The 13806-nt window shown below is 48.9% G+C and overlaps 1 protein-coding gene across 1 annotated transcript; it reads right to left on the reverse strand.

The window, feature by feature from the left end:
* Positions 1–12019: 12019 nt before the first annotated feature.
* Positions 12020–12954, reverse strand: LOC132497075 (voltage-dependent anion-selective channel protein 1-like). The gene has a single exon (XM_060110026.1). The coding sequence runs from the start codon at positions 12950–12952 to the stop codon at positions 12101–12103; it is 852 nt and encodes a 283-aa protein (XP_059966009.1). The 5' UTR covers positions 12953–12954; the 3' UTR covers positions 12020–12100.
* Between the last annotated feature and the right edge of the window lie 852 nt (positions 12955–13806).

Genomic DNA, 13806 nt, shown 5'->3' on the forward strand with positions numbered 1-13806 from the left:
CTCCTTGTCCAGCACATGGGGCTCCAGGTGTGGGTCACTGCCCCTCCTCCTGCCCCCCAGTCCCACTCACACCCATCTTGTGATGCAGGAATGTCTAGCCACTCATCCGTGCCTACAATGTGCCAGACACAGAATCAAAAATGGAGCTGCTGGACAGGACCTTAGCACTCACCTAGCTCAACTCTCTCATTTTACCAGAGGGCTCTGAGACTCAGAGAGGGGGAGTGACCTGTCCTGGGTCACCCAGCGAGTTTAGCCCATACTGGCTCAATTTGTCCAGCCAGAAGTTCTCCAGTGCACCTCACAGAAGGCAGGGATGCTAACAACCTCATAGCTGAGCAGAAGACTCCTTGGGGCCTCAGAATCGCTGCAGGGCCGATCTCCAGAAGGTGACAATCCCCTCCCCCAGCATCCTTGGCCCTGGCTCCCAACCAGAGTGGGGCTGCTCTACCCTGACATCTAGGAAGCCCTGGGACCTTCAGTGCCTGCCACCTGCTCACAGAGTGTTGGGGGCACAGGGGCGGACAGCCCACATCCCTCCTCCCCCCCAGGTTATTTATAAAGTGTGCTGGGATGAGTCAGGCACACAGCTGCCCAGCACCGGCAGAGACCGTTCCGGCAGAAATGCTATAAACGAACCTGGGCTCTGGAATCCCACGCCGACCCTTAATAGCGCCGCACAGGAAAGTTGAGGCAGGAAGCTGGGACCCGCAGGGGTCTGTGGGGCTGTCGTGATGCCCCCATTAGTGGTCTGAGCCTCGAGCAGGAACATGAGCCCTGGCAGGCTAGTCTTGTGGGGACAGATGGAGGAACCCCAAGCAGGGGAAGAAGGGCCTTGGCCAGACACCCTCCCTGCACAGATCACATGCCCCTTTCCAGCCAGTGAGCCCCCCTGAACCTTCCCAAACCAGACAGACAGACAAGCCCAAGAAGACAGCTCCCACCCCCGCGCCCCCCAGGCACTGGCTCTCCCACCTCCATTCCTGTGTGTAAGGCTCTCCACCTCCGCCAACCGACCAGCTATTTTTAACTCAGGAAAGGGAGCCGGAGCCTCCAACACCCTCCTTGCTTCCTGCTGCTGGCAGCATTCTAATTACTTCCTCAGCGGGGTGCTGCCTGCCATGGGCACCCTGGCCGGGGCCGCCATAAATAATTGCCCCTGCCTTACACCCAGCTTCCCACGAGGCCGACCCAGGTGCCCCCACAGGGAGCGTGACCAGCCAGGGCCTGACCCCCGAGCAGATGCACGTCCTTTTATGAGCCTGAGCTGAGGGCACAGGGGGTCTTTGGAACCCACCCTCTTCTCTGCAGCCTCAGCCACAGCCCTGGAGGGGCCACTTGTGCATCTGGCACACTCCAGGGGAGTAGGGATGGCAACAGATGAATAAGTGCTGTCCACCCTCCAGGGAGGCAAACACTTAAACAACTTATTATGCAAGAGAGAGGAATGAAATAAGTGCTAAATTAAGATACAAGCTGTGCCCAGGGCCTTCAGGCCCTCAATCCTTCTTCCCTACTTTATTTTTCTATTATAAAGCAATTCACATTCCTTTTAAAAAAAAAATTGTAAATGCAGATAACAAAAGGAAATTTATAATACATTCATTATCCAGCCACCCAAGGACAGCCTTGTGCACACCGGAGGGCCAGACTTTTTTTAAACAGGGCAAGGTCAGACCTCAGATCAGAGGGTCCCAGGGACCCTCAGCCTGGCTCCAAGACAGTCACTGGAACAATCAAACTTTACAAGAAATGAACAGAAAGATTTCAAAGCAAGATAATACAGAGAGTAGTACATGTTTATGTAAAAAAGAAAATTTAAAAACTACATAAATGCCTTGAAAACTTTTGGAAGGATACAAACCAAAGGGTTAACACTGGTCAGCCACAGGGACAGGAGTAGGATGGGGGTGGGGAACAGATTTTAAAACTTTTTTCTTCTAGAAATTTCTTTATTTGAATTGTTATAATAAGCACATATTTTTATTAAAAAATTTTTTATAATTTTAACTCCTTGAAAACTTTAAAAAATTGCTCAATAAATAATTTCCAAATGTTCTATAGTGTTGTATCATCTCTGCACTTAGAATAACGTAATCTTAACACCAAAGGGAGGTGCAACTGCTGTGGAAAACAGTTTGGCAGTTTCTCAAAAGTTAAACATAGAGTTACCATGTGACCCAGCAATTCCACTTCTAGGTATGTGCTCAAAATAATTTAGAACAGGTATTCAAGCAAATACTTGTTCACGAATGTTCATAAGAGTACAATCCCCAACAGCCAAAATGTGGAAACAACCCAAACGTCATTAAAGGACAAACTGGTCTACCAGTACAATGGAATATTATTCAGCCATAAAAGGGAGTAAGTACTGATTCACTCGATGACTTTATGTTGTAATGTTAAAACATTATGTTAAGTAAAAGGAGCCAGACATAAAAGGTCACATATTGTATGATTCCTTTTGTATGAAATAACTAGAACAGGAAATCCACAGAGAGGGAGAGCAGATTAGTGGTTGCCAGGGGATGTGGAGAGGGAGGGGATGGGAAGTGATTACTGAAGGTCCAGGGGTGCTTCCAGGGTGATGAAAAAGTTGTGAAACTACAGAAAAGTGGCAGCTGCACAACACTAAATGCACTAAATGCCACTGAACTGTGTGCTTTAAATTGGTTGATCGTGTTATGAATTTCTCCTCGATTAAAAAAAAAAAAAAGACAGGGCTTCCCTGGTGGCGCAGTGGGTGAGAGTCCGCCTGCCGATGCAGGGGACACGGGTTCGTGCCCCGGTCCGGGAAGATCCCACATGCCGCGGAGCGGCTGGGCCCATGAGCCATGGCCGCTGAGCCTGTGCGTCAGGAGCCTGTGCTCCGCAGCGGGAGAGGCCCGCGTACCGCAAAAAAAAAAAAAAAAAAAAAAGACCAACGAAACACTAAAAAAACTCAGTCTCACTCAGCCCTCATGCCTTCCCCATCCCAGTCCCCTCACCACCAGCACAGGCTTCAAGGATCCTGAAGGAGAATCCTTCTTTCTGTCCCCACACGGCAGCACAGAGCCACAGGCTCCAAGGCCACGATGGGGCAGAGGAGGGTCTGAGGGGAGAACAAATATCACCGAGAGGGGAGAGCAGGGTCGGGGGCGGCGAGCGCAGAGAAAAGAGACTTCGCAGCAGCTCTGCGTCTCAGAGCCGCACCTTAGAGCTGCCTCACTCTCACCTCCAGACAATCACGACATCAGTATGATTATCCCTTTCTTTAGATAAGAAAACCAAGATTCTGTGTGACTTAGGAGCAGGGCTGAAACCCCTGGAGTTCAAAGACTGGGCACTGAGGAGGCAGTTAGGGGCACCTGGAGCGGCTCCACCCCAGGCAGCCCCTCACCACTGCTGCCCAGAGCGGCTCCCTCCTGCTGGCTGGTCCCCACTCCTCACCGCTGGCCCCTGCTGAAAGCAGGTAAGGACCATGGGGAGGGGAGAAGGATGAGGGAGGTGCGGGATGCCGTGCCTGGAGTGGGAGGTGGAGGGGCTTGTCCTACCTCTATGCTCTCCTTCTCTTCTTCGAAGTCTAGAAGTAAACCTCTGTCTGACCTTGGCCTTCCCCGTGCCTCACCTCATAGTTAGGTCATGTTTAAGACTTGGACTCTGGTCTAGCCTGCATGGGTCCAAACACTGACCCATGGTTTAACGGCTCTGTGATGTTGTGCTTCCACTTCCTTAAATGTTAAGTGGAGATGATATCAGTGTCAACCAAATAAGATAAATGAGGAAAAGCTCAAAAGGGATTTCGCACAGTAACTGCTTGACATCTTACTTTTCTTTTTTTTTCTTTTTTTTTGCGGTATGCGGCCCTCTCACTGTTGTGGCCTCTCCCGTTGCAGAGCACAGGCTCCGGACGCACAGGCTCAGCGGCCATGGCTCACGGGCCCAGCCGCTCTGCGGCATGTGGGATCTTCCCGGACCGGGGCACGAACCCGTGTCCCCTGCATCAGCAGGCGGACTCTCAACCACTGCGCCACCAGGGAAGCCCCTTACTTTTCTTTTTAGCCAAGCATCTGCTGGGGTTACCAAAGCTTCTGGGGTCCGTGGAACTAAGACTCAGTCCGGGTCTGTCTCTCCTGCAGCTGAGGAAAGCCCCTTGTTGCCATAGATCCCAGTAGCTACCGTAGATTCAGGTCTAAGAAGTGCTGGTCCAGGCACCTTTTTTAAAAAAATAAATTTATTTATTTTATTTATTTATTTTTGGCTGCGTTGGGTCTTCATTGCTGAGCACGGGCTTTCTCTAGCTGCAGTGAGCGGGGACTACTCTTCGTTGCGGTGGGCGAGCTTCTCATTGCGGTGGCTTCCCTTGTTGCAGAGCGGGGGCTCTAGGCACGCGGGCTCAGTAGTTGTGGCTCGTGGGCTCTAGAGCTCAGGCTCAGTAGTTGTGGCGCACGAGCTTAGTTGCCCCGCGGCATGTGGGATCTTCCCAGACCAGAGCTCGAACCCGTGTCCCCTGCATTGGCAGGTGGATTCTTAACCACTGCGCCACCAGGGAAGCCCTCTGCACTGATGTTTCTGGGCCCCAGCTACTCCTGCCTGCCCTGCACTGCCCACCTCGGAGCTGCTGTGTGGTATTTCCTTTTTTCCCTTGAGAACCAAATAGTTCCAGCACAGCTGCTGAGCTCTTTATAAGGATTCAGGTAGTCCAATTTCTAATAATTAAGGTCCAGTGACACCCGTATCATGTTTTACAGTGTACAAGGCATTTTCCCAGATATTACCTACCCCACTTGGTTCTTACCAAAATCCAATGAGTCAAGGATCACAGTTTCCTATATTATAGATGTAGATTAGATATAGATATACAAATACAGATCACCCAGGTAATAGTCTTTGCTCTGAAATCTACTTTGTCTGATATTAACATAGCCATTCCAGCTTTCTTTTCACTAGTGTCAGCATGGTATATCTTTCTCCAGCCTTTTCCATTGCACATATCTATGTCTTTATATTTAAAGTGTGTTTCTTGGAAACAATCAGCAAAATGAGAATGCAACCCATGGGGTAGGAGAAAATATTTGTAAACCATATATCTGATAAGAGGTGAATATCCAAAATATATGATAATCTCTAATTTAATGTGATTATGGATATGGTTAGGCTTGAGTCTATCATCTTGCTTTGTTTTCTATTTGTTCCATCTATTTTTTATTCCCTTTTCCCACCTTCTTTTGGATTGGATATTTTTGATGATTCTATTTTATCTCCTTCACTAGCTAACTCTAACCTTCTGCTATCTGAGTGGTTGCTTTATCATTTATAGGATACATCTTGACTTTATCACAGTCTATCTTCAAGTGATATCATACCACTGCACATGGAGTACAAGAACCTTACAACAGTATATTTCCATCTCTGCCCTCCTGGCCTCCTTCCCCTGCCCTGTGCCATGACATAGCAACTCTCACAAGGAAGTAAGCAGAGAATCACTGAGCTCTCTGGGGTCACTGAACTTTGTGGTCTGATGTCGAGCGTCTTGAAAACCACTGTTTCATGTATTTGGTCTGTTTGTTTGTTTTTTTGTTTCAGGTGGAGGGGTAAATCCAATCCCTGTTACTCCATCTTAGATGGGAGCAAACTCCTCAGTATATTTATGAGGACACCAGGACTCAGGGCTAAGCCCCTTGCCCGAGGCGAGGTAGCCACTAAGTGGCCAGGTGGGACTCCAACCAGATCTCTAGGCACCAGGCCTGGGGCTCTCCTCCCTGCTTCATTGCTTCTGCAGGAACCACCCTGAGAAAGCAGAAAGTTAGCGGCAGAAGACAGCTGACTTTGCCACCACTGCAAAAAAGCTGCTCACAGCATTGTCATCAGCTTTAGAAGCCAGTGTGATGATTATTTTGCAGAAAGTTACCCATTAAATAGCAACTTTCAGCATCTTTCAAGCCTCACCTTAAATGCTCGCTCTGCATCTTCAGAAGCCTCTGTGGCACAGTTTTTGTGTGTTTACTGTCTGTCTGCCAAGGATGCTGGGAGCAGCTCCCCACAATATGATGTGTCTGATTGAGCTGTCTCCCCCACTACCCTTCCATAAGTATTTTCTGATTGATTGAATCCAATAACCTAACTGGTGGAATTACAGCAAATCTGGTATGTGCCTGCGTGCATGTGTGAATGCATGTGTGTGTGTATGTTTGTGTGTTGATTTTGAGGCAAGAAGCAGGGGGTCCCCTCTTTTTATCACACTACTTGACTTGCTTTAGGTCCACGGACTTATTTAACTTAAAGGTGAGGGATTGAGAGAGAAGAAACTTTCCTTAAAATCACTTGGGGCACCTAGCTTAGACAACACTCTGCCCAGACTCTGTTGGGAGAGAAGAAGCCAGAAGAGCCTTCACTCCTCCCCACCCTCTGTCCCGCGGCAGAGAGGAGCTGGGGACTCAGTTCTTTGCCAAGCCTCCTCCCCACTCCTCCAGCCAACCCCAGAAATGCTTTGTTTAAGAAACGAGTCTGAAAGCAGCAGCACTGACTTCCACTCCCGCCGGCTGCCTGTCACATATCCATTTCATTCGAGGCGCTGCCATCCCACAGCGGTGGGACCCAGACGAGTGGTTAACATTGGCAAGACTCAGGTTCCTCACCTGTAAACTGAGCCTGAGAATATCCACCTCCCAGGGCTGGTTGTTAAATAAAAACACGACGTGTCTGGCAGAGACTGGGAACTGGGCTTTCTTTCCACTCTCCTCATATCCCGTCTGCTTTGTTCTAAGTGTTCTTGTACTACCCTTAGGAGACTGTGTCGAGACTGGTGGTCTGTTGCTCACAACGAAAACCCACGAAAGGAAAACCAGTAAACAACACCCACCCTGAACGGTCTAGATCAGAGGTTCTCACGCTTCACTGCACACTAGAATCCCCTGGGGAGCTTTTAAAAACCCCAAGAGCAGGCTGCACCCCAAATCAATTAAATCAGAATCTCTGAGGATGGGGACCAGACATCAGGATGTTGTAAAGCTCGCAGGGGTTTCCAACGTACAGCCAAGGTTGAGAATGCATGGTCTTGTCCGAGAGACAAGAATGTTCTCGATGTCCGGCTCTCCCATCCTTTGCCTGCGATCCGAGCACATCTCAGGGGCTCCCTGAGGTGCAGTGACCAGGAGTGCAGGACAGGGACTAGGGGAAGGTGAGTGAGACAACATTTAAGGAGGCTCTCACTCTCAGGTCGCTGCAAGAGTGGGGTGACCACCTCTCGCATTTCGTCCCCTAGGCACTGCACCCTTAGGGAGGCACCACCCTCCACTTGCAAGATCCAGAGAACGAGTCCTCCTTACTCACTTCCTGCAGCCTAGCCCCACCCTGGCCACCCCAGCCTACACCTCCCCAACCCCCAGTTGAAGGCTCCAAAGGAAAAGTAATCCAAGGGCCCCGTCCTGCTTCCCCAACTCAGGAAAGCCTCTCTCTTTGAACAAATCGCCAAATCCTCCTCCTTCCCTGCACAGGGCCATGGTTCCAGCCCCCTGGCCAGAGCCCAGCAACTGTCAGGCCACCTGGCTGAGAAGGTGAAGGGGAGACAAGGTGGCCCTTACCTGCCAGCCAGCCACTGTCCCTCTCCCTAGAGTAGGCCCCCTGCCCAGGTGACAGTTCAAAGATTCAGGGAAATGATGAGGCTTGGCAAAAGCAAGCATGACCTTTCTTCCAGGTGCAGGGGCAGGGGCAGGACGGCTGGGGAAGATATTTCTCATGCCCTTAGCCTGGTGAGGGCCTCAGCTGTGCCGAGAACGGGTAGAGGTGTTCAGACTAAAACTGCATCAGGTGGCTGGAAGGTGGAGTGGGGTCCCCAGCTGTGCCCTAGAAAACATGATTTGTCTGGTCCCACTGCCCTATAAGCCCCAGCCTCCTCTTCCTTGCGGTTCTCAAATTTGAGCGACCTCAACAATTACCTGGAAACTCCCCTCCAGCTTCTGCTGCAGTAGGTCCACGTTTTGAACCTGCACCCTTAGGTGATTCTGATCCAGGTGTCCAAACTTTAAGCACCACTTCCATGGGTCTTGGTGCCGTCAGCTCAGCGTCTGATCTCCCACTCATCTCCCTGCCCCCCAGCACACACTGTAAATCCTCTCCCGGGAAAGGATCTGATGAAGTCACTCACCCTGAGGAGTAGGATACAGAGAAGACTTGGAGGGGGACACGTGCTCACAGGAGATCAAGACACATTGCCCTCCTCCGTGAAGCCTGCACTCACTCCTCCTGTCGAAATTAGATGTCTACAGGAGCCAGGCAGGGAAGGAGTGAGTGAAGAGGACAAGGACAGTACCGTAGGGAGTGGTGGGGACTTCAGCACCCTGGCGCGAGCATGCCCATCCGGGAGGGCGCGGGGGGAGCAGCCACTTCTCAGCCCACCAGCTGTAGGTGGGCAAACCATGGTCGCCAGATCTTCTGATTTGTCAAAAGAAGCCAGAAATCAGATTTTTATGGGCGGTTTTCCACTTTTTAAACTATGGGGGCCGAAGCAAGCACGTCTGAGGGTCACATCTGGATGCAAGTGGGCCCTCCGTTTGCAGCCTGGTCTAGACAGTGAGCTCCTTGGGTTGAGAGACCTTGTGTTCACCCCTATGCCCTCGGTGCTGGCTCGCTGCCCAGCCTACCTAGGGGGTTCCCAGCAAATGCCGTTACAGGAGCAAATAAGTGAAGGCAAGATGGGACAGGCAGGTGAAAAGGGACTTCCTGCCCCAACACACCTAAGGTCAGCCGTGCTAGCCAGCAGGGGTGGGGCCTGAGAGCCCCTTCCCGGCTCCCTGGCAGAGGAAGCCTGGGCTGATGTCTAACTCACTCACTCCTGGTAATGGCCACTTCCAGCATCCCTGGATGTTCCGTGAGCATCCCCTGTGGTGCAGACCTCTCTTGGGTCTCCAGTTTTACCCACTCCCCCGCTAAAGCCCCCCGGCCTCTCATGCCTCCTGCAAGGACCTGGACCCAGCTTGTCTCCAGCTTGTCTTCACTTCAGGCCACTTCTCAGAAATCTTTGCCCAGGGGGTCCAGCCCCCAGCCCAGGCCCAGCTCCTCTGAGAGCAATGGCAAGCGTGGACAAAGCCTCCCAGCTGCCCCTGGGAGAAGGAAGAGGGAGAAAAAGCCCAGCCTGTGGGTCCCTGGAAGTATCCACATGTCCTGGACACCGCCTGACAGGGGAGGCATGTCTGAGGGCTCTGCCCACCTCAGCAGATGAAATCAGAATGTCAGGAGTGATGTGCCAGAAGGGAGGAGCTCTGCCCATCAGGAAGTGGGACTGACGGGCTGCCTAAAACTGATCAGAAAAAGGAAAATAGAAGAGAAGGTATTGCAAGAACTATATGAGACACAGGGTATACAATGCCGCTTCACAGGAAGTTCAAGAACAGTTACTAAGTGATGTGAGGACAAGCTGCATTGATGAAGCAGCAGGTGGGGAGCAAGGCAGGGTGGGGTACTGATGGCGAGGGGACGAGGAAGCCTTCTGAAGTGATGGAAATGCTCTGTATCTTGCTCTGGATGGTACTTACATGGGTGTATACATACAGAAAAACACATAACCTACATAGTACATTTAAAGATTTGTGGACTTTGGACTTCCCTGGTGGCTCAGTGGTTAAGAATCTGCCTACCAATACAGGGGACACGGGTTTGAGCCCTGGTCTGGGAAGATCCCACATGCCGCGGAGCAACTAAGCTCGTGCACCACAACTACTGAGCCTGCACTCTAGAGCCCATGTGCTGCAACTACTGAAGCCTGCACACCTGGAGCCCGTGCTCTGCAACAAGAGATGCCACCACAAAATTAAAAGCCTGCGCACTGCAACAAAGACCCAACGCAGCCAAAAATATAAATAAATAAATAAAGGTTTGTGGACTTTACTGCATATAAATTCTACCTCAACAATAAAAGAAAAAAGCAATGGAAGAAAAGAGGGGAAAAGCCTCTCACAGATACCCACAAATCAAGAAGCTGGCACCAGCTCTTTGGAACAGCTTAAGAAGAGGCAAGAAGGCCAACGCGGTGTAAGAACCTTGCTCCCAGATGAGCCATGGAACTGATTTCTAACAAAGTTAGTCAGCCAGCAGGTGGCCAATTTCAAGTGCAAATACATATTTGAAAATGTGCTCATGGAAGAAGCACTGAAGGCAAGAAGTAACTGCAGCTTTAGAGTACCACAGCCTTCTCCCTTTCAAGTCCTTTGGCTTCAGTTGTCCCAGTTCATCCTCACCGCAACCCTGGGGGTGGCTGTTAGGTCTCAGACTTAGAGTGGAACAAACAGAGGCCCAGGGAAGTTCAAGGACTTGCCCAAGGTCACATTGGCCATGCCAAGACTCAAATCTTGGCAGGAGTTACCAGGTCTGTGCCCTTGCTTCTGCACATGCCCCTCCTAGACCATGCTGCATTTGAAAGCAATGCAGACGTGTGGATTCTCTGTCTATAACAATAGCCAATTAGAGATAGTCATTGTACCCAAACTTGATTTGGGGAATAATTGTGTGGGAGAGCTAATTAATGATCAGCCTTTTCTTAAGAAAAATCTCTGTTTTCAAGAGTCAGCAGTCTTGAGATGTGTCGAGGTGAGAGCTAACTCTGTCTTGCTCAGGCCTGGCAAAGAGTGAAATTCTATGAGATTTGTTGAAAGAGGACATCTCTTCCCTTTGACAGATTTAATAACAAACCCCAATGGAGGTGTTCCATTCTTTCTCCTCAGACAGGCAAGGGGTGGACCAGACAGCTTGAGCCAGTAGATTGATGGTGACACGGGAAATTAGAAAGACTGTGGAGGATACTGTTAGTGCTACCCTAAAGCCATCTGCCCCTTTTCCTCACCACAGACCCTGGTTTTGTTCTAGCCCCAGTAGATGAATCATGATTAGGCTAAAGCCAACACAGTAATTTCATTTGCTTTTCCTAGATTCTCACTTTCCCGGTTTCCTTTGTAGTCAGGATACCATTCTAGCCAATGAGACATAAAGACAAATCTGCTGAAAGGCTTCTTGCTTCCTGATTAAAGAGTTAGAAACTACCCCTTAATGGAAGAAACTACCGCTTCCTCCTCCTTCCTGCCAGGAATGTGCTTGTGTGAGGACATGATGGCTGGAGCTGTGGCAGCCATCTTGCCATAAAAAGGTAATAAGCTTAAGAAAAGCAAGCACAGTGAATATGGCTGAACAGAGAGATCAATAGCGCCTGGTCCTTGCTGACATTTTTGAGCTGCTCATCAACTCTGGATCAGACTTCATATATTTTTTTTAAGGTTTCAATATTTTATTCAAGTTTTATTTTAAGTGATGTTAATTACAGCATTTGAAGGGGAGGAACTAATTCCACACAAAATGGAAGACTCTAAAATGTACCCATTAAACTGCTAAAAAATAAACTGAGTGGCAAGAATACAACAGAAGTTCAATTTAGATTCTGAGTGTTGTCACCATGTGATTACAGTCACAGAGACTCTTCCCAGCTTGCAGCTGGAGCTCTTAAAAGCTATTTCATACTCTGGTGCAAGGGCAAAAAAACACAACATGAGAAAAAATACAATTAAGTCCTGAATTATTCGCTTCATCACATCCACCTTCTCCACTCCAAAATGGCACAGAAGAAACAGCTACCACTCCCTGCAGACTACTTTTGGTGTAAAAGAGGTGATGGATTGGGGTGGAAAAAGTCCCTGCCTAAAAAAGTCCCTTCCGGATGAGTTTGTATATACCATCCAACAGCCTCTCCTCAATCAGGATAGGAAAGCAAGGTTCAATTCTCAGGAAGTCACAATTTCATTCATTTACTCAATATGAATTTACAAATTACAAAGTCCTTGCAAATTATCAACTTCCACTTGCAGCCATTTCTAGGTAAAAAAGGAACCTGACCTCTCTAGAGGGGCCAGCAAGCTCCCCCTCAAGTCTACAGCTGAAAGGACCTTTTTTGAAATTGAGTTTCTTCTGTACATCTGAAAGGGTAACACCCTAAAGCTGAATCATCTTTAACCTGGAAATCTAGCATGATATTTAGCGATACTTGCATCCCAGACATATAACATTAAAAGGTACACTAAATTCTGAAGGTAGTTATGCTGCAAAATAGTTTAAAATTAAACAATTGTACAGTATTCATTTATGCTTGAAACTCCAGTCCTAGACCAAGCTTGTGGCCACCAGCATTGACATTCTTGCCATCCAGCAGAGCTGACAGTGTCAGTTTGATACCTGGCTTTAGGGTCTGAGTATATCCTAACCCTATGAGGCTGGAGTTTTTCACTTTAGCCAAGAAGCAGGCGTCAGGGTCGATCTGGTACTTGGCTGCTATTCTGAAGCGAGTGTTACTGTTTCCCGCTGTCCAGACTAGATTAACAGCAGTCTCCAACTTCTTGTTCACCTTCTGATAAATGGAGTCGCCAAACTCTATCCCATCATTTATATTAGTGTGAAGCTGGAACTCATCGGTCTTGTAGCCAACTGCAAAGTTGCTCTGGGTCACTTGAGACTTTGCGGTCTCAAAATTCATCTGGTAGCCAGACAGCCAGCCCTCATAACCCAGCACCAGAGCACCCCGGATGGAAGGCCCGGCAATGTCGAAATCCACATCACAGCCCAGGTTGATATGTTCCTGCTTGTACCCTGTCTTGATTTTAGCATTTTTTTCCCCAGTGTTTGGAGAGAAGAATGAATCGAAGGTCAGCTTCAGGCCACGTGCAAGCTGATCTTCCACAGTAATCTCCGTGCCTAGTGTGTTGTCAGTGTTCCATTTCTCTGTAAACGTCAGACCATATTCGGTCCATCTGTACTTGGTTTCCAGACTGCCCGTCACTTTGGTGGTCTCGGTGTCAGCTGAACCTGAGCTTGTAAATTCCAGTCCATTCTCAGATTTTGTTTTCAAATCAAGTTTTATTAAGCCAAACCCATAGCCCTTGGTGAAGACATCCCTGGCAGATTTGCCAAGATCAGCATACGTGAGAGGCACAGCCATCTTCTGCACCCCTCTTTGTAGGTTGCACACCTTGGCAAACACTGTTTTCTGTCCTAATGGCCGGACATCTAGGAATCATGCTCCATGAGTTGTGAATCCTCCAGGAAGAAATCCAGACTTCATACTGAGATGATTCAGTGTCATAATGATTTAGCCACAGTCTGTTTAGGTCTTTTGTTACACGTAACCTATCTGACACAAAGGGCAGAGGCCGACAGACACCAGTTGCAGAATTCAAGTCACATGGATGAGACCTGATAAGAAGCAGGGGCAGGCCAGACAAAGACCTGGAAGTCAGCAAGAAGCAAAGCTCAATGGCATCACCAGGCCAAGGAACAATTTCTTGGCATTTCCTGGGCTATGTGGCCTATCATCAACAGAAGCCTGAACCTGCTACACCGGCCCATGGCTTTGATGGTACTCCAGGTGTCTCTCATCGGTGATTACCCAAAGCTAGTGCACAAAGAACTGCTTCCTTTCACAACCACAGAGTTACAGGGGTCTGGGGTTTTGACATATTGTAACCTTGGACAGAGGAAAGAAGCTGACCTCTCTTTTTAATTCAGTCCAATACTAAAAAATAGCTAGACTCATTGCAACTGTAGTCCATGCATTAATTAATAGGGCAGCTATGGAAGTTCTTTGTATTCTTTCCTAATGGTTAGTTATTGTAAACTTTTTCTACTATAATGACCTGTTAAAGTCAGGAAGTAAGCTGCAAAATCCACATGAATCGAAGATCAGACATGAAGCTTCAGATACATTTCTCACTGTGGCGGACTCAAACAGTGTTCACACTCCTCTGTTGTCGGGGGTGCTCTGGGGGAGAAGTTGGAGGCTCACAGCAACCTGTG

Source organism: Mesoplodon densirostris, chromosome 1 (genome assembly GCF_025265405.1).
Source record: "Mesoplodon densirostris isolate mMesDen1 chromosome 1, mMesDen1 primary haplotype, whole genome shotgun sequence".
Classification (NCBI taxonomy): Eukaryota; Metazoa; Chordata; class Mammalia; order Artiodactyla; family Ziphiidae; genus Mesoplodon; species Mesoplodon densirostris.

What these genes read in the sequence shown, in the direction of transcription:
- LOC132497075 (XM_060110026.1), bottom strand. Translation starts at nt 12,952, where the DNA reads ATGGCTGTGCCTCTCACGTATGCTGATCTTGGCAAATCTGCCAGGGAT.